The sequence below is a fragment of the Petromyzon marinus genome, unplaced genomic scaffold (genome assembly GCF_048934315.1).
Source record: "Petromyzon marinus isolate PM22_M1 ecotype Great Lakes invasive population unplaced genomic scaffold, UKy_Petmar_22M1.pri1.0 PM_Scaffold_12, whole genome shotgun sequence".
NCBI lineage: Eukaryota > Metazoa > Chordata > Hyperoartia > Petromyzontiformes > Petromyzontidae > Petromyzon > Petromyzon marinus.
In genome coordinates this window covers 167517-191509 of record NW_027423080.1, presented here as the reverse complement: position 1 = coordinate 191509, position 23993 = coordinate 167517, and the positions used below count along the sequence as shown (strand labels likewise).

The 23993-nt window shown below is 43.4% G+C and overlaps 2 protein-coding genes and 1 long non-coding RNA gene across 4 annotated transcripts; all 3 read right to left on the bottom strand.

The window, feature by feature from the left end:
• Nucleotides 1-1991: 1991 nt before the first annotated feature.
• LOC142922614 (mucin-6-like) lies at nucleotides 1992-11540 on the bottom strand. 2 transcript variants are annotated; one of them, XR_012940191.1, is made up of 9 exons: nucleotides 11247-11525; nucleotides 10817-10969; nucleotides 10184-10322; nucleotides 8680-8809; nucleotides 8221-8270; nucleotides 8066-8095; nucleotides 6040-7246; nucleotides 5291-5429; nucleotides 1992-2817 (listed from the first exon to the last, which is right to left on the bottom strand). XR_012940191.1 is itself a non-coding variant. In XM_076063435.1 (9 exons), exons 7-9 carry the CDS (start codon nucleotides 6261-6263, stop codon nucleotides 2683-2685), a joined length of 498 nt encoding a protein of 165 aa, XP_075919550.1. In that variant the 5' UTR covers nucleotides 6264-7246; nucleotides 8066-8095; nucleotides 8221-8270; nucleotides 8680-8809; nucleotides 10184-10322; nucleotides 10817-10969; nucleotides 11247-11540; the 3' UTR covers nucleotides 1992-2682. The 2 variants fall into 2 exon arrangements, 1 of the variants encoding a protein (XP_075919550.1); XM_076063435.1 differs by having other exon boundaries at nucleotides 11247-11540.
• Nucleotides 11541-11554: 14 nt separating this feature from the next.
• LOC142922615 (uncharacterized) lies at nucleotides 11555-14702 on the bottom strand. Its single transcript, XR_012940192.1, has 3 exons — nucleotides 12762-14702; nucleotides 11932-12000; nucleotides 11555-11814 (listed from the first exon to the last, which is right to left on the bottom strand). It is a non-coding gene; the product is annotated as an uncharacterized LOC142922615 (long non-coding RNA).
• A 3295-nt stretch (nucleotides 14703-17997) lies between these two features.
• On the bottom strand, nucleotides 17998-21658 carry LOC142905320 (mucin-5AC-like). The gene is made up of 5 exons (XM_076063436.1): nucleotides 20740-21658; nucleotides 19915-19983; nucleotides 19363-19797; nucleotides 18543-18610; nucleotides 17998-18425 (listed from the first exon to the last, which is right to left on the bottom strand). The coding sequence occupies exons 1-5, from the start codon at nucleotides 20927-20929 to the stop codon at nucleotides 18411-18413; spliced, it is 777 nt and encodes a 258-aa protein (XP_075919551.1). The 5' UTR covers nucleotides 20930-21658; the 3' UTR covers nucleotides 17998-18410.
• Nucleotides 21659-23993: the final 2335 nt, after the last annotated feature.

Here is a 23993-nt window from a genome sequence, read left to right as displayed (position 1 = left end):
TTAACAATCTGGTCGCTTTCAGTAGTATTGCTTTGCGATCGTGATTTGGCATTCAGTGCTCTGTTAATTTGAGCATTATTGTAGCCATTCTGTCGTAGTGCGTCTTTAACGTGTTTAACCCGGCCATCCAGTTCACCATGGAAATGGAGGTGAATAATACACTCCCATTCCTAGATATTTTGCTTGGACATGGCCTAAACGGTAAAATAACACACAGCGTTTACAGAAAGCAAACGCACACTGATGCCTATCTGAATGCAGAATCACATCATCATCCAGCTCAAAAATCCTCTCTTATTAAGACGCTCGTGCATCGGGCGAAAACAGTGTCAGATGGTGAGAGTCTAGTGAGAGAGATTAAACACGTTAAAGACGCACTACGACAGAATGGCTACAATAATGCTCAAATTAACAGAGCACTGAATGCCAAATCACGATCGCAAAGCAATACTACTGAAAGCGACCAGATTGTTAAAACAATAAAAATTCCATATATCTCAGGAGTAACTGACAAATTAGCCCGCGTTTTGCAAAAGCAAAACATTACAGTAAGATTTGGTACAGTACACAAAATTCAAAAACTAGTATCTTGCACTAAAGACGCATTACCTAAACTATCAACAGAAGGTGTATATCGGATTAATTGTTCATGTGGCAGCTGCTACATTGGGCAGACGGGACGTAACATCAGCGTAAGACTAAAAGAACATCAGAGAAATATTAAATTATCTCAAACACAACTGTCGGCAGTGGCAGAACATGCTTGTCAACAAGGACACTCAATTGATTTTGACAATGTTGCAGTGGTGTGTAAAACTAATTATTACTGGCAAAGACTAATTAGAGAATCCATTGAAATTGAGAGGAACAAGAATAACTTTAATCGCTCTGACAGCTACCGGCTCAGTGCGGCCTGGAAGCGTATTATTAAATAATACACATTACATTTTGATTTAAAGAATTACTAATCTACAACTCATTACTAATCATAACCAATGACTGATTACTAATCGATTATATAATTACATTACCCCCCCCCTCCGCCTCTAATCACTGCACCTGATGAGTTAAGTGATGACGTCACTCTTCTGCTCTATATAAAACCGGGAGCAAGCGAGGGCTTTACCATTCTGGCGAATTGCCCGATGATGCTGGAAGTATTTACCAGCGAAACGTCGTACTCAAACTGTAAATGTGGATTAACTCTTCAACACACCGGTGGGCTGAAGTAGTGAATTATTTGTCTTTTGTCAACGTGACACTTTCTTTGCTGATTGGCCGTGTCGGGTGGTGGAGGGTTACGACACATTTATAAATAAACGCGATCTAACCCAAAAACCTTTATTATGAATAATTATTAAGTGCTTATACACATATACACAAAGACAACCCATGTGCCCGAGAGGGCAACAACAACAACACCACTACCCCATGCAGATCGAAACAGATGGCTATTAATCCACGTGCTCCACTGCCAACTCTTGGCGAGCCAGGGTGTGGATCCTCCTCAACGCCGCATCCTAGGGGAAGGGATATTCGCAACATCTGTGTGGTGATCCGCCAAACCCTCGCTGCTGCCTCCACGGAGCTTGATCACACCGCGGGGGAGGCAGCCACGTCCAGCAGCAGCATAGCAACCACCGTCCATTTCTATCTCCTGTACATTGCACCACCTTGGCTTTGGCCCTGACCGTGTACTTGGAGTCGACCTGTGACGAAGATGCTTGTGCGCTGGTCCCACGTGACCATGACGCCACCACCACCTCCAGCACCATCACCACCAACCACCACCAAAATCACCACCAACACCACCACCGCGACGCTGACCTTGTACTTGGAGTCGACCTTGACGAAGATGCTCGTGCGCCGGTCCCACATGACCATGATGCCGATGCCGGTCTGCACGATGCGGTAGAGCCCCACCGAGTGGATGGTCAGGTCATCCACCATCGCCGGGATCTCTCTGGCCACGGGCACTACCATCACCTCCCCGGCCACCATGTGAACCTCCACGTTGTAATCCTGTAGTGGACGAGGAAGGGAGAGAGGGAGGGAGAAGACGGAGGGAGGTGAGGGGGGGGGGGTTACAGAGGGAGGTGAGGGGAGGGAAAGTTTGAAGAGGGAGGGAGACGACAGAAAGAGCCCAGTGGCCAAGCACATTCGGCATGGACCCTGATGCCAGGGAATAAACTAAACTGGCGATGGGGGTGAGGGAACCTGTCGTCTAAACTTCCTGGACCTCCCCTGGCCCGTGGATACCGCGAACTTTTGCACTCCCTCGTTTGCACACTCAATTGCTATGCTAAGAACAAAGAGCCAGCGAAGACTTACTCTTTGGTTCTATTCGGTAAAGTCACGTAGGTAAAAAATAAAACAACAAAAATCACGACGTTTCGCCACAACACAAGCGGCCTTCATCACAAGCGGCCTTCATCAGGTGATGAAGGCCGCTTGTTTTGTGGCCGAAACGTCGTGATTTTTGTTGTTTTGTTTTTTACCTACGTGACTTTACCGAATAGAACCAAAGAGTATGGATCCTTGCAGTCACGAAAGCTTCAAATCTAGAACAGCATAGACTTATCGAAGAAACCAATCGACTCGCGCGTACACCGAGACGCGCAAGCTCATCAACTCGCAGCGCTTGGAAAGCTCGCGCTTAACCCAGCCCGCGTCGCAGCGCGGTCAGCCAGCCATTGGAGTGGCTCTTGACTTCACCTTGATGTAGAAGCGGATCGCCTTGGAGCAGCTCGAGTCCACAGCGCTGCAGCCCTTGCCGGTGATGATCTGAAAGTTGCCCTCGGCTGTGGAGCAGTAGTCCTGGTCGGCACAAAGCGAGCGCAATTAGGTGATCCATCCATCCAATCGTCGTGCATCCCTCCGTTCGTCCATAGGTAAATCCGTCCATTATGTGCGATCATTCTCCCCCACCCAGTTGTGGCGCTGCCTGCTGTAAAGTGTATAGTGTACTATACTGTATAGTGTACTATACACTATACAGTAAACATTACTATACACCACTATACGCTACACTACACACTATACTATACACTACACTATACACCACTATACACTACACTACACACTATACTAGACACTACACTATACACTACACTATACACTACACTATACACTACACTATACACTACACTATACATTACTATACACCACTATACACTACACTATACACTACATACTACACTATACAGTAAACATTACTCTACACTACTATACACTACACTACACACTACACTATACACTACTATACACTACTATACACTACACTACTATACACTACTATACACCACTACACTATACACTACCTTATACTACCACTACACACTGCCTTATACTATTATACACTACACAAGTATACTACACTACATACTACACTATATACTACACTATACACTACTGTACTACACTGCTATACACTACACTACTATACTACACTTTACACTATACACTACACTACATACTACACTTTACACTATGTACTACACTACACTATATACTATACTACATACTACACTTTACACTATGTACTACACTACACTATATACTACACTACATACTACACTTTACACTACATACTACACTACACTATATACTACACTACACTATATACTACACTACTATACACTACACTATACACTCCACTACTAAACACTACACTACTATACACTACACTTAACACTGCTATACACTGCACCACTGTACTACATATTCTTGGTTCTTTCGGTAAAGTCACGTAGAAGGGAAATAATAAAATAATAAAAGTATAAAATAATAAAATTCTCACGACGTTTCGACTGCAACACAAGCAATCATCATCAGGTGTCAAAACCACAGCAAGAAAATTTGAAAGAAAAAACGCCACTTTTTTCAAATTTTCTTGCTGTGGGTTTCACACCTGTTGATTATTGCTTGTGTTGCAGTCGAAACGTCGTGAGAATTGTACTATTTTATAGTTTTATTGTTGTATTGTTTCCCTTCTATGTGACTTTACCGAAAGAACCAAGAATATGAATCCCTGCAGTCACGAAAGCTTTAAATAATTTTTTTACTATACTACACTTTAGACTATGTACTACACTACACTATATACTACACTACATACTACACTTTAGACTGTGTACTACACTACACTATATACTACACTACATACTACACTTTACACTGTGTACTACACTACACTATATACTACACTACTATACACTACACTATATACTACACTTTACACTATGTACTACACTACACTATATACTACACTAAATACTACACTACACTATATACTACACTACTATACACTACACTACTATACACTACACTACTAAACACTACACTATACACTCACTACTATACACTACTAAACACTAGACTACTATTCACTACACTTAACACTGCTATACAATACACTACTATACTACACTTTATACTATGTACTACACTATATACTACACTACTATAGACTACACGATACACTACACTACTATACACTACACTACTAAACACTACATTACTATACACTACACTAAACACTACTATACACTACACCACCATACTACACTTTACGCTATGTACTACACTACACTATATACTACACTGCTATACACTACACTATATACTACACTACTATACACTACACTACTATACACTACACCACTATACACGACACTACTATACACTACACTATACACTACTAAACACTACACTACTATACACTACACTACAATACACTACACTAAACACTACTATACACTACACTATACACTACTATACACTACACCACTATACTACACTTTACACTATGTAATACACTACACTATACACTACACCACTATACACTACACTACTAAACACTACTATACACTACACCACTATACGCTACACTATACACTACTATACGCTACACCACTATACTACATTTCTTTTGAACTGCTTGTTGTGTTTAGTTTGTTGTCCTTACCCCGCACCTCCGATTAGCACGGTTGGCTAAGTACGGTGCGAAAGAAGTTCAACACACATGTAGAAATGTCGATGTTTGTAAGTCCCGACCAAAAACCAGTTTCCTCTCATGCACTTTGATCCTCTGGCTCTTCTTCTGCCCTTCACACCCCCCCCCCCCGGTTCATGCTTATTCTTCTTTGTGCGTGGCACCTCGAGATTTTATCGTGAAAGGCGCCTGATAGTCACAAATTATTGTTACGGATTCATTATGAATTAATGAATTCACTCGCCCGACGTCAGTCCGTGGCGTGCGTGAGCAAGGCGCGTTCGTTCTGGTGCCCACCTGCACGATGCTGGAGTCGCAGTTTCCGTCGAAGACGAACCTCTTGCCATCGAAGGTGATGTAGTGGCCGTCCCCGTACATGCGGCACGTGCCAGGGCGCTCGGCCGAGTTGCAGCTCCACGCGCCGCTGCCGCTCGTGCTGCACCCGCGCACGCGCGCGACGTCTCAAAGGGAGGGGGCGGCGAGCCCTTCAAACCCCTTAGCCCAATATTTTCTCTCGGAATAACAACATTTTTTATATCCCAACGGGTATTTGGTCAAGTCTAAGGAGACTCAAAAGTAGGTGGCTTCCGCGCCACCCGGATATGACGTCACAGGCCGGTCCCGGCTGCTTTCACAATGTCACGGATGCGCTCCTGGAAAACCCCGTCCTCGCAAATCGGATACCTTTAATTCTCCCATAAATGGCAGAAACAGTAGACGCGTCGCTTGCCCGTGTGTATTTTTCCTCCTTATCAGCCACATTCAACGGGGTTTAAACGGTACAAAATTCACCAACGCACTTAATAATTATACAAAAGCTCGCTGCGCCAAAATGACACTGGAAACTGGACCATGTCCAAACGTGCTCGGAGTCTTGTCGGAAGACGCGCCGTAATTCAAGTTTCTGCGTCCTAAACCTATGCAGGTGAAGAAATGCTGTTGTCTTTCCCCCCCCCCCCCCCCCCCCCACACAAAGCGGTAGCCATCTTAACGCGCAGCCACCAGGCTCGGGACAGCCGCGCCGCGCTAAGCCCCCACTTGCTCACCACACGTTGCAGTCCACCTTGATTGTATCCCCCTTGCCATAGACAATGCCGTGGTGCCGGCACGGGCAATCCTCCGCGGGATACAGTTGCCGTTGTCGTCTGGGATGAATCCATCCCCGCATGGGCAGTCCGATTCGCACGGCGGCTAAGACGGAGGCCGAGAAGTGGGGCAAACAACAGAGGAAGAGTAAGAAGCCGGGGATTCGCCTTTCGCTCCGAGCCATCCATCGCGCAATGCCTGTGCTACTAGTCTGGCCAAGAGGGCATCGAAGAAGGTCGCTTTTTCCTCTCCATGTCAAAGTCCGTCTTTAACGCCGAGCAATTATCACTGTCGCACGAAGGACACTTTTCGGCTAAGGTTTTCCCCTGCTGATGTCGTGGCTGTAGTGGAGTGCCCAGTGACTGCCTCACTGCTGCAGCAGAGAGAATTCGGAGTGAATCAAGTTGTCACGGGGGGCGATCGATGCTCCAGCACTCACCGATTCACTCCAGTCAGCTCCTGATTGCTCACCGGCAGTCAGTCGCCTGCTGGTCGCTCTTCTATCGCTACTACTACCGTGGTTACTCGTTCCCGTGAGCTTCACTCGCCCGTGTTGAAGACTCTATCTCTACTGGACACTAACCGTTTCGTCCCGTCCATACTGTGTTCAACCACCACCATCACACAGGTCAAAAAGCTTGTGCCCTGAAGCATACGATTATCACTGTTGCTAAGCACAGACCAAATAGCTTAAAAGCCAGTAAAGGACATTTGCTAAAGTCTGAATTCATATCCCACGGTTTAATACTTTATGTCCCCATGCTCAATGCATGACATGGGCAAAAGACAAAGCTACCCGAGTGGCATGGAACAGGTAGTAAGCCACTTTGGTCTGCGCTATTTCTAAAGAAGAGTAGCAAAGCGACGCTAACTTTATCCTCTTAAGCCCTCTTGTCGTGGCCAGCAGCCCTCAGACATTGGCTATTTAACTGCTGAATCATATTGCTGATGCTGCTACTGCTGCTGCTGCGATCATACAAGAGAGCATAGAACAGAACCCTCTGAGTGGTGGGTGAAAGCCAACCCCGTGGGCTGTGTCTAAGGGGGGGTCGAGTGTACTCACGCAGGGCAAGTTGATGGTCTGGCAGGTCCTCTCACAGGCCTTCGTGTGGCTCCTGCCTCTCAGGGCGCTGCCATCGACCAGGAGTTGGAGGGCATTTTCGACCTCTGCCCAATGACATTTCACCATGGAGGACGTCAAATACAAAATATCCCGTGCCGCCATTCGCGAAAAGAGTAGCAGGCCAATGCGCACGCTGGGCACGTCAAAAACACAAATTTGCCAATTTCGAACACAAAAAAATTGACCGCAAATTACTCTATTAGCATCACAACGACAACAGCCGCTATTTGCCACTAAGTGGCGGTGACATCACCATGGCGCATGTGCCAGGCTATGTGCACGTTAAGGCCATCATGTGAGGTGTGTTGAACGCTAACCGCCGGCAGGAGGCCATGGGACAGACCCTCCTGGCACCATGAGAAACGGTGCGATTGCCAAAGGTGTTCGTGATTTAATTCTGTTCGTTGAGATGGGCCGAGGTTGCCCAGGAGGGAGGTAATTCTACTGTTGAGCGGTGCGAGGGAAGAAGCGGACAGAGAAGTGGACGTGACCTGCAGTGTGGTGAGTGGGTGGGTGGCTGAGTTGGGTGGTGAGTGTGGGGAGAGCGGCAGTGTGGCGGTTAGCGTGCTGCGCTATGGACCCGGCGACCCGAGTTTGATTCCCGCTCACGACCAACAACGCTGGTGAATATCTGAATCGGTCCTGGGCCTCTCCTAGGTCGACTCAGCTGTGCTGGCCTTGCTGACAGTACTTACCCAACAACAGCACATTAAGGCTATGTGGGGGGTCTTTTTTGTCTTTGAATTAGTAAGCGAGCGAACGAGTTGGTTGAGTGAGTGAGTGAGAAAGTTAACAAGTGAGCGAGTGAGTTGTGAGCCGTGGTGGTGGTGGTTGATGCGGTCTGTGAGGGCAGGCAAACTTACGGAGGGGGCTTTCACGTCGCATTCTTCCGCCTGCGGTCACGCGGGGATACAGAGAGCGCCAGACATCGGTGAGAACCTCGCGTGGTGGCAGTGTGGTCAATGGTATCGTTTGTGGTGTTGGTGGTGGGGGGGGGGATTGGCGCTGCAGGACTCACCGAGCATGGTGATGGGGTTTTCGCACCTGAGAACTCCGTACTCGCAAGCACTGCCAAGGAGACACATCAACATGGCGTGGTTAAAGCTCTCATGTGTACTAATTCACCCCCCCCCCCTCCCCTCCCTGGGAAAGTGACATGACCCGGCTAGAAAAAAAAGCCAGAAATCGATTATTTCAATTGTTGGTAAGGACAATCCTTAGAGCAAGCCAAGGCACGTGCAAATGGCGCGGCGATGTCGCGTCATTTGCACGTGTTATTTATTGAATGTCACGCCGCCACAAAGGCATCATTTGCCCAGGCCCCTGGCCCTGCTTGGCAGATGTTTCAGCTATAGCTCGGCACTTGCTAACGGCCAGTGGGGGGAAAAAAATCCCACCTATACCGCGAAGGGTCACTCTGCTCTGGCTCGGCTCAGATGCGGCAGTGGAAAAGGCCCATGAAGGCGACCATTCATACCAGGCTAGATCGCCGACCCAGTAGAATTTCCCAGGCGGGACAATGTCGTGACCTGTGTAGCATGGGCACTCGATGCCCGGAACACACTCTCCCTCGTGGTCCATGAAAGTCCCCTCTGCACACACGCAGCCTGTGGGTTACAGAGAGAGGGAGAAGGTCAGAGGAGGAGGGCCAGAGAGCGGTGCCAATGTAGAGGCTCAGTTTCAGTTTCTTTATTTTGGTATAGCCCTGTGAGCCATTCGGCTCTTGAATCGGGTGCAACCACAACAAACAAAAAAACAAAAACACGAACAAGAAAAACATCTTAAAGTGACTATGTGTGACTGTGCAAACAGAAAATCCATGAAAAAAACAGCAAAAATATTCCTGAGAAAAGCACCGTACACCAACGCTGTGTGCAAAAAATCCCAGTGGGATGCAAGTCAAACAACAACAACAACCACAAGACAACTTAGATTAAGGCCATCAGTCTAACTCCGTACTACAACAAAAACAAACATGTCCAAACCCAAAAACTTTTCGAAATCACGAAAAATAAAGCCATAATTGCAACGTAACAGTGATCATAGGGACTATGACCGGATTTTTACAATAAACTACATAAATAACATGTAACACCAAATCCTAGAGCCATAGCTGGCTGCATGAGTTACTCCACAACAACAGAAGCATCAGTCGGAGTATCAAATTTTTCAATGCACCTTTAAGATCAGCACGCTAAATCAAAATACAGAAAATACTTTGCTGCGTCATTGGGAGCGAAAACATTTTATTTCATTTTACGCCAATGAATAGCAGTGGCAGCTAGGGGTGTACAACTCCTCTAGAGCAGTTTTGAGAGAAGATCTCATTGGTAGCGATTCAAGTTGCAGTTTATTGGCAATAGCATTCCAGACCCTGGGGGCATCAATAGCAAAGGCCCTTCCTCCAGTTTTTGTACGGCAATAGGGAATTTGAAGCTGGTATATGAGCGAAGACCTGAGGCCAAATTTGTTCTTTGAAACAGAGAGGAGATCCAGAAGCTAGTCTGCGGATTTTTTTGTAAGTACATCGTGAATAATTAAGATCTGGTGCACAAGCCATCGAACATTAAGAGATGTTACGTTTGACCCAATGTAGATATCACAGTGGTGAGACCTATATGAGCAGTTCAATGTAAATCTTAAGGCCGAGTGACAAATTGAGTCAAGCGTCTTCAGTACAGTACTTGGGGCTGATTTATACACGATGTCACAGTAGTCAAGTAGAGGCAGTATGGTAGCGTTTATCAATTCCAAACGGAACATTGGGGGGAAGCAGTGCTTGTGTCGATACAGAAAATCTAATTTTAAACAATGGAGCGAGTTTGTGAAATCCGACCCACGGCAACCACCCCCCCCCCTCTGGCCCACCCAACTACCCAGCAGTGTCAATGAGTTAAGTCTGTCGGGCAGGTTACAAAGCAGTGGGTAAACGAGCATAATATGAATGTGATGATAATATAGGACCCTGCCTAATATAGGACCTTGGTTCTGGCTCCTTGTTGCTGGAGGTTGGAGGTGGGGGTGTCTTGTCCTTCGATCCAGTTGGTTCTTGAGGAGGAGGGCCACTCTCTTCAGGAGCTGGCTTTGTTGGCTTTTCCTCAACCGGGGGTTTCGGTGTCACTATGAAAGAAAAGCAAGGGATGGATGTTGACAGAATTAAGATTGCTCATGCATTCTCAATAACTCCTTGTAAAATGTTGTAAACAACCTTCAGACGATACTTTTAATCTGCATCTCAAATGAGTTACTTGGAAGTGTTCCAAAATAATGTACAGCTTTGCCAATCCACTGTTCAATTAAAGCCTCCCCAAGTTGTCTGGGTTTGTGGGATTGTTTGACCGCGCTTCATCATTTTCTTTAGTGTGAGTGTAGGAATCATGGACGGGGAAGCATGGAAGTACAGCACAATAAAGGGTTCTGGCATTCTGCCCTCTGTATTCCACATTGTAAATATTCAGCCTTATGACATCGATTATGCAGGTAGTCACCCATCTAAAATCATCCATGCGTCACCATGTTTAGTTTCTAGCATCTAACGAATTCAGTCACATTCTGTGTGATTTGAACCTAAGCACTATACATCCTGTATATATACTCTGACAAAATGAACACACCTGGCCCTTCTGCGGGCGATGGTCCTGGCTCCTTGTTGCTAGAGGTTGGAGGGTGGGGTGACTTCTCCTTCGATGGAGTTGGTTCTGGAGGAGGTCCACTTTCTTCTGATGCTGCCTTTGTTGGCTTTTCCTCAACCGGGGGTTTCGGTGTTACTTTGAAAGAAGAGAAAGGGATAGATCTTGAGAGAATGTACATTTAAAAGACGTGGGAGCATGGACGTACAGCACAAAAAATTAGTTTAGCATTCAGACCTCTGCAGCCTAAAACTTTCAGTTTATAAATCATGTTAACTGCCGTGGTCACTCATTCATACCATCCAGTTACAATCATACTTCGCCTCTGAGATCTAAAAATGTAGTCGCATTTTGCGTGAATTGATTATGAGTATTATACATCCTGTGTATATATATTCTTAGAGCATGGACACACCTGACCCTTCTGGGTTTGAGGGTCCTGGCTCCTTGATGCCAGAGGTTGGAGGTGCGGGTATCTTGTCCATCGATGCAGTTGGTTCTGGGGGAATAGTGCAAACCTCACTGATTGGCTGTGCCAGGTGGTGGTGCATTTAAAGACACATTTACCTGATCTAAAAAAAACCTCAATTTTGAATGATGGCATTTAATATATTATCCATGTGATTTTGCAACTAATTCCAGAATGGTATCTGGGCTTGCTTTAGATGGAGTTGGTGCAGGGGGTTCACCTGCTCTGGAGCAGCAGAATCTGACCTTGTAGTTGTAACATGGCAAATATTCCTGATCGTTATTAGAGCATTTCAAGCCTGTGGTCTGGTCACAAGTGATCGTCTGGCCTAATTCCTCCCATGGGGTATTCGGGAATCTTTCTGCTTTGCAGTAAAATTTTTCCACTGATGAGTCAGGCAGACAGACCTCTCTCCCCGAGTCTATAATCTTTTGGTAGGATTCCTCATCTCCGCCATTTTCTTCATCAGGATATTGATCATCGTACCAGTCAGACCAGCCTAAAGCACAATCTTCTGTAAACATAGAACATTAATCAGTGATGAAATTCAAACAGATTATGGAAAATATTTTAACCATATGTATGCATTAAAACAGGCCTCAAGACTATCTTACCACACTCCAATCCTTACCTTGTTTGGTGGGTGTTTCATTTGGTTTTGTAGCCTCAATTGGTTGCTGTGTTGCAGGCACAATCAATTCTGCAAAAAATATAAGTGAATTATGGTGTGTATCGCGTAAAATAATACACATAATCATCATCACTGAATATTACATCTCCCAAAATAATGTTTGTTAGGACAGGTAAGCAGTTATGAGTTTCTATTGATTGCATTGAAGTGGACCCATCCAAATGTTGGGTTTACAAATTGAAATGGATGCTGCATCATTTGACCAAATGGCTGCCTTTTTACAACATTCGATTTTGTTAAAAACGTTCTAAACATTGAATCATAGAGACGCATGGAATGGGGGAATAATAACTTCAGAAAATTAGTATCTGGAGCACTGTTAACATCAGCAATTGGGAAATTAGCCAGGTGTAGTGTGTGTATTAAATACGTGTATACCTGTAGCATGATGTTTATCTATGTAGCTTGCATACACGGGCAATGTATTTTACTTGAATTTGTTTACTTTTCAAACGTCTATTATTTTAACGTGGATTATAACCTATCATGTGAAGTCACAAAACGTGTTTAATCTAATTTAAAGTGTTTTTGATCTCACGTGTTTCGAATATATTCATAAGTCAAATATTAGAAAAACTGCCCAAGCATTATGCTTATTTCCCAAAGTATCGGTTTTCAATGTTGAGTAAAAGCTGTCTTTGATCTCAATAAAGGTACAATACTTCTGATTGGTGGAATGTTTACAAGGTGAAGGACGGTCATGTTACTGACGTGATTTATTTTAACTAGAAGATAATTGATGTTGTTCATGTTCCCATTGTCATAGTTACCTTCACCGATAGTGATGATCTCTTTAGGCACTGGTGGGGACTTTGGTTTCCTTTTCGTTGTTTCCGGAGCAGCTGCTGTTGGTGGTTTCTCAGGGGCCCCTTTGGTTGGGGCCTGAGTAATGGGTGGTGGAGGGGGGCCACCTGATTTGGAGCAGCAGAATCTGACCTTGTAGTTGTAACATATAAACATGCCTTGATCGTCATGAGAGCATTTCAGGCCTGTGCTCTTGTCACATGTGATCGTCTGGCCCAATTCCTGCCATGGGGTATTAGGGAATCTCTCTGCTTTGCAGTCATTTTTTTCCACTGATGAGCCAGGCAGACAAACCACTTTCCCTGAGGTTATGACCTTCTCGTATGATTCATCATCTCCACCATTTTCTTCATCAGGATATTGATCATCGTACCACTCAGACCAGCCTGTAGCACAGTCTTCTTCTGCAAAGATACATTCTCAATCAGTCTTCAAACGGTTACAATGTATATATGAACTCCATTTCTCTAAGATAATGTTCTGACAGCTATAAAATGCATCATACCTATGAATGCGCCGTTGGTAGGAGTGTACAGCGAAATATGTATTTACGTACAGCAAGGATACAGTGAGCCTCTTAATCATGAAAGGACTGTACATAGAGCTGCCGAATTGTCGTTGAGTATCAACCCGAAAGACTGATGAGCTGCAATACCCCTTCTGTTAGCACCACCTTCTTTTACGAAGATACGGTCACTCAATAACTCTGACACAGAGTGACCTACTGCTTCGTAAGTTCCTCCTATTCTGCTACCAACCCAGCCTAGAGTCTGTGAGTCATACCCTCTTCCAGTAAATGAGCCAAGGTTGGGACCAGAACACTGTAAAGTGGTACAAAAGCCCAAATTAAAATGCTTCAGGACACTAGCATAGTCTTTTTGCAACCGGGAATGTCCCGGCACAACCAGAACAACTGGTTGCTTTGACTGAACATATGATGTATTCATAATAAAGGTTTTTGGGTTAGATCGCGTTATTTATAAATGTGTGGTAACCCTCCACCACCCGACACGGCCAATCAGCAAAAAGTGTCACGTTGAGAAAAGACAAATAGTTCACTACTTTAGCCCACCGGTGTGTTGAAGAGTGAATCCACAACATTTACAGTTTGAGTACGACGTTTCGCTGGTAATTACATCCAGCATCATCAGGGAATTCGCCAGAATGGCAAAGCCCTCACTTGATCCCGGTCTTAAATAGAGCAGCAGGGTGACGTCATCTTTTAACTCATTCAGGTGCAGTGATTTGAGGCAGAGGGGGGGGTATTGTAATTATATAATCGATTGGTAATCAGTCAATGGTTATGATTAGTAATGAGTTGTAGATTAGTATTAGTTACGTGTGTTTGTGTGATTATATGCTATGTTAGTAATACGTTAATTAGTATGTGTTTCCCCTATAAGGAATTGTAATATGTATTATTTAATAATACGCTTCCAAGCCGCACTAATCCTGTAGCTGATCCTAAGTAGTGTACCTTTATTATGAATCATAGTGGACGCGAAAGCCTACGTGTTAAACTGATATGATTGTATGTAATATATTATCCACATGTGATCTTGCAACTAATTCCACCATGGTACTTGGGCCTGGAGTTGGGGGTGATGGTTCTGGCTCCTTGCTGCTGGAGGTTGGAGGTGCGGGTGTCTTGTCCTTCGATCCAGTTGGCTCTGGAGGAGGAGCGCCACTCTTTTCAGAAGCTGGCTTTGTTGGCTTTTCCTCTACCGGGGGTTTCGGTGTCACTTTGAAAGAAAAGCAAGGGATCGATGTTGACAGAATGTAGATTCATATTCTTAGTTTTTTCGGTAAAGTCACGTTGAAGAGAAACAACAGAATAACAAAATATATATAAACAATAAAAAATTCTCACGACGTTTCGACCATAACTCAAACGGTCATCATCAGGTGTGTCGGTTTGCATAAATGTATTTTTAAAACGGCATATTTATTTATTTATATTTAAAAAAAATAACGTTTGCGTCACGCGCAACGATTGGCAGTTTGCCCAGGACTAGTCCATCTATTTTTTGAAAAGAGGAGGGGGGAGACGAATTTTTTATGTATGCTGTCTGAAAGCCACTGTAAGCGTGAACAATCAATCAAGAACTGAAATGATTTATCAAATCTTTCCAATGATTGCTAAGATAGAATCCATCTTCTCGGTTGAAATTGTCTCTGTGCATGTATATGTGGATAGCCTCATGAACGAATCTCTCATGGAAGCCAGATGGCTTACAAAGAACCTCCGTCTTGGAAAAGTCAATGGCATGTGAGCCTACTGAATTAGAACAATGATCTGCTACGGCCGAGGTGTTGGTCCTACCGTGTTTAAGGTCTGCTTTATGTTCACGAATGCGGTCCGAGATATGGCGTTTGGTTTCTCCAATGTAACTACTACCACAGAGGCAACTTAGTTTGTAGACACCAGGGTATTGTATGTCCGGAATCACATCTTTTACAGACGGAACCAGATCACGGATTTTATGTAATGTGTTGAAACGGACCTGGATCTTGTGTTTATTCAAGATTTTGGAGATCTTTTTTGTGATCCCAGCAATGTAGGGTAAAGTGATGGTTTTGAAAGGCTCCTCAAGAGGGTTCTTCTTCATGGTTTGAGTGATAGCTTTGCGGATTGTATAGTCGGAGTAACCATTAGCCCTAAGAGCTTGGTGTACGTGCTTGAGTTCACTGCTTATGTGTTCCTGGTCGGATATGCATTGGGCTCTATGATACAGAGTCTTGATGAGAGAATTCTTCTGTGATGGATGGTGGTGGGAATCCGGTTTCAGATAAGCATCCGTATGGGTAGCTTTCCTGTAGACAGAGTGGCTCATTGAACCATCAGGTCTCTTTTTAATTAGGACATCCAAAAAAGGTATCTTGCCATCTATTTCGACTTCCATGGTAAATCTGATGGCTGGGTGTATGGAATTGATGTGGTCGAAGAATTGGTCTAGAGCAGGCCGGCCATGTGGTCCGTTTCAACACATTACATAAAATCCGTGATCTGGTTCCGTCTGTAAAATATGTGATTCCGGACATACAATACCCTGGTGTCTACAAACTAAGTTGCCTCTGTGGTAGTAGTTACATTGGAGAAACCAAACGCCATATCTCGGACCGCATTCGTGAACATAAAGCAGACCTTAAACACGGTAGGACCAACACCTCGGCCGTAGCAGATCATTGTTCTAATTCAGTAGGCTCACATGCCATTGACTTTTCCAAGACGGAGGTTCTTTGTAAGCCATCTGGCTTCCATGAGAGATTCGTTCATGAGGCTATCCACATATACAAGCACAGAGACAATTTCAACCGAGAAGATGGATTCTATCTTAGCAATCATTGGAAAGATTTGATAAATCATTTCAGTTCTTGATTGATTGTTCACGCTTACAGTGGCTTTCAGACAGCATACATAAAAAAATCGTCTCCCCCCTCCTCTTTTCAAAAAATAGATGGACTAGTCCTGGGCAAACTGCCAATCGTTGCGCGTGACGCAAACGTTATTTTTTTTATATATAAATAAATAAATATGCCGTTTTAAAAATACATTTATGCAAACCGACACACCTGATGATGACCGTTTGAGTTATGGTCGAAACGTCGTGAGAATTTTTTATTGTTTTATATATATTTTGTTATTCTGTTGTTTCTCTTCAACGTGACTTTACCGAAAAAACTAAGAATATGAATTACTGCAGTCACGAAAGCTTTAAATCAGAATGTAGATTGTTTAGACGTGGGAGCATGGATATACAGAACAATAAAGGTGCGTGGCATTCTGCCCTCTGCAGCCACATTGTTAAACATTAGCCTATGATATCTGTTACACAAGTAGTCACCCATCCCAACCTCATCCAGGTGCAAGTCTAATTCGATTATGAGATCTAACATATTAAGTCGCATTGTGTAATCTGATCCTAAGTAGTATACAGCTGTTATATTTATAAATAATCTTGCAAAATGAACACACCTGGCCCTTCTGGGGGTGATGGTTCTGGCTCCTTGTTGCTGGAGGTTGGAGGTGGGGGTGGCTTCTCCTTCGATGCAGTTGGTTCTTGAGGAGGAGGGCCACTCTTATCAGGAGCTGGCTTTGTTGGCTTTTCTTCAACCGGGGATTTCGGTGTCACTTTGAAAGAAAAGCAAGGGATGGATGTTGATAGAATGAAGATTGTGCATGCATTCCCAATTACCCCTTGCAAATAGTTGTAAACAACCTTCAGACGATACTTTTAATCTGCATTTCAAATGAGTTACTGGAAAGTGTTCCAAAATAATGTACAGGTTTGCCAATCCACTGTTCAATTAAAGCCTCCCCACGCTGTCTGGTTTTGTGAGGTTATTTGACCGTGCTTCATCATTCTCTTTAGTGCGAGTGTGGGAATTATAGACAGGGAAGCATGGAAGTACAGCACAATAAAGGGTTCTGGCATTCTGCCCTCTGTAGTCCACATTGTAAATATTCAGCCTTATGACATCAATTATGCAGATAAATAATCTTGCAGGTAGTCGCCCATCTAAAATCATTAATGCGTCACCATGTTTTGTTTCTAGCATCTACCGAATTCAGTCACAATCTGTGTGATTTGATCCTAAGCAGTATACATCCTGTATATATATTCTTACAAAATGAACACACCTGGACCTTCTGCGGGCGATGGTTCTGGCTCCTTGTTGCTAGAGGTTGGAGGTGGGGGTGACTTCTCCTTCGATGGAGTTGGTTTTGCAGGAGGAGGGCCACTTTCTTCTGATGCTGCCTTTGTTGGCTTTTCCTCAACCGGGGGTTTCGGTGTTACTTTGAAAGAAGAGAAAGGGATAGATCTTGAAAAAATGTACATTTAAAAGACGTGGGAGCATGGCCATACAGCACAATAAATGAGTTTAGCATTCAGACCTCTGCAGCCTAAAACTTTCAGTTTATGAATCATGTTAGCGTAAGTGGTCACCAATTCATACCATTCAGTTACAATCATACTTCCTCTCTGAGATCTAAAAATGTAGTCGCATTTTGCGTGATTTGATTCTGAGCAATATACATCCTGTGTATATATATTCTTAGAACATGAACACACCTGGCCCTTCTGGGTTTGAGTGTCCTGGCTCCTTGATGCCAGAGGTTGGAGGTGCGGGTGTCTTGTCCTTCGATGCAGTTGGTTCTGTAGGAAAAGTGCAAACCTCACTGATTGGCTGTGCCAGGTGGCGGTGCATTTAAATACACATTTACCAGATCCAACAAAAAATGATGGCATTTAATATATTGTCGATGTGATTTTGCAACTAATTCCAGAATGGTACCTGGGCTTGCTTTAGATGGAGTTGGTGCAGGGGGTCCACCTGCTCTGGAGCAGCAGAATCTGATCTTGTAGCTGTAACATGGCAAATAGTCCTGATCGTTATTAGAGCATTTCAAGGCTGTGCTCTGGTCACAAGTGATCGTCTGGCCCAATTCTTCCCATGGGGTATTCGGGAATCTTTCTGCTTTGCAGTCAATTTTTCCACTGATGAGTCAGGCAGACAGACCTCTCTCCCCGAGTCTATAATCTTTTGGTAGGATTCCTCATCTCCGCCATTTTCTTCATCAGGATATTGATCATCGTACCAGTCAGACCAGCCTAAAGCACAATCTTCTGCAAATATAGAACATTAATCAGTGATGAAATTCAAACAGATTATGGAAAATATTTAAGCCATATGTATGCATTAAATCAGGCCTCAAGACTATCTTTCCACACTCCAATCCTTACCTTGTTTGGTGGGTGTTCATTTGGTTTTGTAGCCTCAATTGGTTGCTGTGTTGCAGGAGCAATCAATTCTGCAAAAAATATACATGAATTATGGTGTGTAATGCAAAAAATAATACACATCATCATCACTGAATATTACATCTCCCAAAATAATGTTTGTTAGGACAGGTAAGTAGTTATGAGTTTCTATTGATTTCATTGAAGTGGACCCATTAAAATGTTGGGTTTACAAACTGAAATGGATGCTGCATAATTTGACCAAATGGCTGCCTTTTTACGTTTGATTTTGTTAAAAACGTTCTAAACATTGACTCATAGGGATGCATGGAATAGGGGAACAATAACTTCAGAAAATTAATATCTGGAGCACTGTGTTAACATCAGCAATTGGGAAATTAGCCAGGTGTAGTGTGTGTATTAAATACGTGTATACCTGTAGCATGATGTTTATCTATATATGTTGCATGGGCAATGTATTTTACTTGAATTCGTTTACTTTTCAAACATCTATTATTTTAACGTGGATTATAACCTATCATGTGCCGTCACAAAACGTGTTTAATCTAATTTAAAATGTTTTTGATCTCACGTGTTTCGAATATATTCATAAGTCAAATATTAGAAAAAACTGCCCAAGCATTATGCTTATTTCCCAAAATATCGGTTTCAATGTTAAGTCAAAGCTGTCTTTGATCTCAATAAAGGTGCAATACTTCTGATTGGTGAAATGTTTACAAGGTGAAGGCCGGTAATGTTACTAACGTGATTAATTTAACTAAAAGATAATTGATGTTGTTGATGTTCCCATTGTCATAGTTACCTTCACCGATAGTGATGGTCTCTTTAGGCACTGGTGGGGACTTTGGTTTCCTTTTCGTTGTTTCCGGAGCAGCTGCTGTTGGTGGTTTCTCAAGGGCCCCTTTGGTTGGGGCCTGAGTAATGGGTGGTGGAGGGGGGCCACCTGATTTGGAGCAGCAGAATCTGACCTTGTAGTTGTAACATATAAACATGCTTTGATCATCATTAGAAAATTTCAGGCCTGTGCTCTGGTCACAAGTGATCGTCTGGCCTAATTCCTCCCATGGGGTATTCGGGAATCTTTCTGCTTTGCAGTAAAATTTTTCCACTGATGAGTCAGGCAGACAGACCTCTCTCCCCGAGTCTATAATCTTTTGGTAGGATTCCTCATCTCCGCCATTTTCTTCATCAGGATATTGATCATCGTACCAGTCAGACCAGCCTAAAGCACAATCTTCTGTAAACATAGAACATTAATCAGTGATGAAATTCAAACAGATTATGGAAAATATTTTAACCATATGTATGCATTAAAACAGGCCTCAAGACTATCTTACCACACTCCAATCCTTACCTTGTTTGGTGGGTGTTTCATTTGGTTTTGTAGCCTCAATTGGTTGCTGTGTTGCAGGAACAATCAATTCTGCAAAAAATATAAGTGAATTATGGTGTGTATCGCGTAAAATAATACACATCATCATCATCACTGAATATTACATCTCCCAAAATAATGTTTGTTAGGACAGGTAAGCAGTTATGAGTTTCTATTGATTGCATTGAAGTGGACCCATCCAAATGTTGGGTTTACAAATTGAAATGGATGCTGCATCATTTGACCAAATGGCTGCCTTTTTACAACATTCGATTTTGTTAAAAACGTTCTAAACATTGACTCATAGAGACGCATGGAATGGGGGAATAATAACTTCAGAAAATTAGTATCTGGAGCACTGTTAACATCAGCAATTGGGAAATTAGCCAGGTGTAGTGTGTGTATTAAATACGTGTATACCTGTAGCATGATGTTTATCTATATAGGTTGCATGGGCAATGTATTTTACTTGAATTCGTTTACTTTTCAAACATCTATTATTTTAACGTGGATTATAACCTATCATGTGCCGTCACAAAACGTGTTTAATCTAATTTAAAATGTTTTTGATCTCACGTGTTTCGAATATATTCATAAGTCAAATATTAGAAAAAACTGCCCAAGCATTATGCTTATTTCCCAAAATATCGGTTTCAATGTTAAGTCAAAGCTGTCTTTGATCTCAATAAAGGTGCAATACTTCTGATTGGTGAAATGTTTACAAGGTGAAGGCCGGTAATGTTACTAACGTGATTAATTTAACTAAAAGATAATTGATGTTGTTGATGTTCCCATTGTCATAGTTACCTTCACCGATAGTGATGGTCTCTTTAGGCACTGGTGGGGACTTTGGTTTCCTTTTCGTTGTTTCCGGAGCAGCTGCTGTTGGTGGTTTCTCAAGGGCCCCTTTGGTTGGGGCCTGAGTAATGGGTGGTGGAGGGGGGCCACCTGATTTGGAGCAGCAGAATCTGACCTTGTAGTTGTAACATATAAACATGCTTTGATCATCATTAGAAAATTTCAGGCCTGTGCTCTTGTCACATGTGATCGTCTGGCCCAATTCCTGCCATGGGGTATTAGGGAATCTCTCTGCTTTGCAATCTATTTTTTCCACTGATGAGTCAGGCAGACAGACCACTTTCCCTGAGGCTATGACCTTCTGATAAGATTCCTCATCTCCGCCATTTTCTTCATCCGGATATTGCTCATCGTACCAGTCAGACCAGCCTGGAGTACAGCCTTCTGCAAAAATACATTCTTTATCAGTCTTCAAACGGTTACTATGTTTATATCAACTACATTTCTATAAGGTAATGTTCTGACAGATATCAAATGCATCATACCTACGAATGTGCCGTTGGTAGGAGTGTACAGCGAAATATGTATTTACATGCAGTAAGTATAGTGAGTCTCTTCATCATGAATGGACAGTACATAGAGCTGCCGAATTTTCATTGAGTGTCAACCCGAAAGGCTGGTGAGCTTCCATACCCCTTCTGTTAGCACCACCTACTTTTTGCGAAGATACGGTCGCTCGATTACTCTGACACAGGCTGACCTACTAATCCGTGAGTTCCTCCTATTCTGCTACCAACCCAGCCTAGAGTCTGTGAGTCATAACCTGTTCCAGTAAATGAGCCAAGTTTGGGACCAGAACACTGTAAAGTAGGACAAAAGCCCAAATTTAGAATGCTTCAGGACACTAGCATAGCCTTTTTGAAACCGGGAATGTCCCGGCACAACCAGAACATTTGGTTGCCTTGACTGAAAATAAGATTGTATGTAATATGTTATCCACATTTGATCTTGCAACTAATTCCACCATGGTACCTGGGCCTGGAGTTGGGGGTGATGGTTCTGGCTCCTTGCTGCTGGAGGTTGGAGGTGGGGGTGTCTTGTCCTTCGATCCAGTTGGTTCTGCAGCAGGAGCGCCACTCTCTTCTCGAGCTGGCTTTGTTGGCTTTTCCTCTACCGGGGGTTTGGGTGTCACTTTGAAAGAAAAGCAAGGGATGGATGTTGACAGAATTCAGATTACTCATGCATTTTCAGTTGAACCTTGTAAAATGTTGTAAGCAACCTTCAGACGATACTTAAAATCTGCATTACGAATAAGTTACTGGAAAGTGATACTAAATAATGTAGAGATCTTTGCCAATACACTGTTCAATTAAAGCCTACCCACGGTGTCTGGCTGGGGGGGTTATTTGACAATGCTTCATCATCCTCTTCAGTGCGAGTTATTGACCGAGGAATGGGGAGCATGGAAGTACAGCATAATAAAGAGGTGTGGCATTCTGCTCTGTGCAGTCCATATTGTAAATATTCAGTCGATGACATCTGTTACACAGATTGTTACCTATCCAAAAACTATCCAAGAGCAAGTCTTAATTAGTTCATGAGATCTAACAAATTAAGTCACGTTGTTTGATTTGATCCTAAGCAGTATACGTCCTGTATATATATAATCTTACAAAAGGAACACACCTGGCCCTTCTGGGGGTGATGGTTCTGGCCTCTTGTTGCTGGAGGTTGGAGGTGCGGGTGTCTTGTCCTTCGATGCAGTTGGATCTGGAAGAGGAGCGCAAACCTTACTAATTGGCTGTGTCGGGTGGTAGCGGAGTTAAAAACTAATTTATATTTATGCGATCTAACCCAGAAAACATCATGGATATGATGATATCAATATATTAACCATGTGCTTTGCAACTAATATTACCAATGTACCTGGGCTTCGTGAAGATGGACTTGGTGCAGGAGGTCCACCTGCTCTGGAGCAGCAGAATCTGACCTTGTAGTTGTAACATGGCAGTCCTCCTTGATCCTCATTTACACATTTCAGTCCTTTATTCTTGTCACAAGTTATTGTCTGGCCCAATTCCTGCCATGGGGTATTGGGGAATCTCTCTGCTTTGCATTCAATGTTTTGCACTGGTGAGTCAGGCAGACAAACCACTTTCCCTGAGGCTATGACCTTCTGGTAAGATTCCTCATCTCCGCCATTTTCTTTATCAGGATATTGCTCATCGTACCAATCAGACCAGCCTGGAGTACAGTCTTCTGCAAAGATACATTTTAAATCAGCCTTCAAACGATTACTATATATATCAACTCCTTTTTCTCCATGCTGATGTTCTGACAGCTAGAATTTTTATCGAAACTATGAATGCTCCATTGCTATGAGCGTAATACAAACTTTGAATATCATTTTGCACAGGAAGTATACAATGAGTCTCTTCATCCTGAGTTAACCGTACGTAAACCTTTAGAATGTTGTAGAGGCTCAAAGCTAAAGAACAGTGAGCTGCCAACTCCTTCTGTTAGCATGACCCACTTTTACATAGATACGCTGCCTTAATCACCAGCACTGCCCACATAGTTGGTAGTTTCACGTGGTAACAAGGTGACCTACTGCTCGGTAAGTTACTCCTATTCCGCTACGAACACAGCCTAGAGTTCATTAGTCCCACCCTGTTCCAGTAAAATGAGCCAAGTATGGGACCAGAAGACTATAAAGCAGGCCAAAATCACACTTTTACAATGCTTCAGGACCCTACAATAGACTTTTGTAACCGGCAATGTCCCGACCCTACCGGAGCATATGGTGGCTTGAATTGAACATATGATTGCATTTAATATATTATCCATATTTGATTTTGCAACTAATTCCAATATGGTACCTGGGCCTGGAGTTGGGGGTGATGGTTCTGGCTCCTTGTTGCTGGAGGTTGGAGGTGGGGGTGTCTTGTCCTTCGCTCCAGTTGGTTCTTGAGGAGGAGCGCCACTCTCTTCAGGAGCTGGCTTTGTTGGCTTTTCCTCAACCGGGGGTTTGGGTGTCACTTGGAAAGAAAAGCAAGGGATGGATGTTGACAGAATTTAGATTGCTCATGAATTTTCAGTTGAACCTTGTAAAATGTTGTAAGCAACCTTCAGTCGATATTTTCAATTTGCATTACGAATAATTTACTTGAAAGTTATACTAAATCATGTATAGCTGTTTGCCAATACACTGCTCAATTAAATCCTCCCCACGGTGTCTGCGTTGGGGGAGTTATTTTACCATC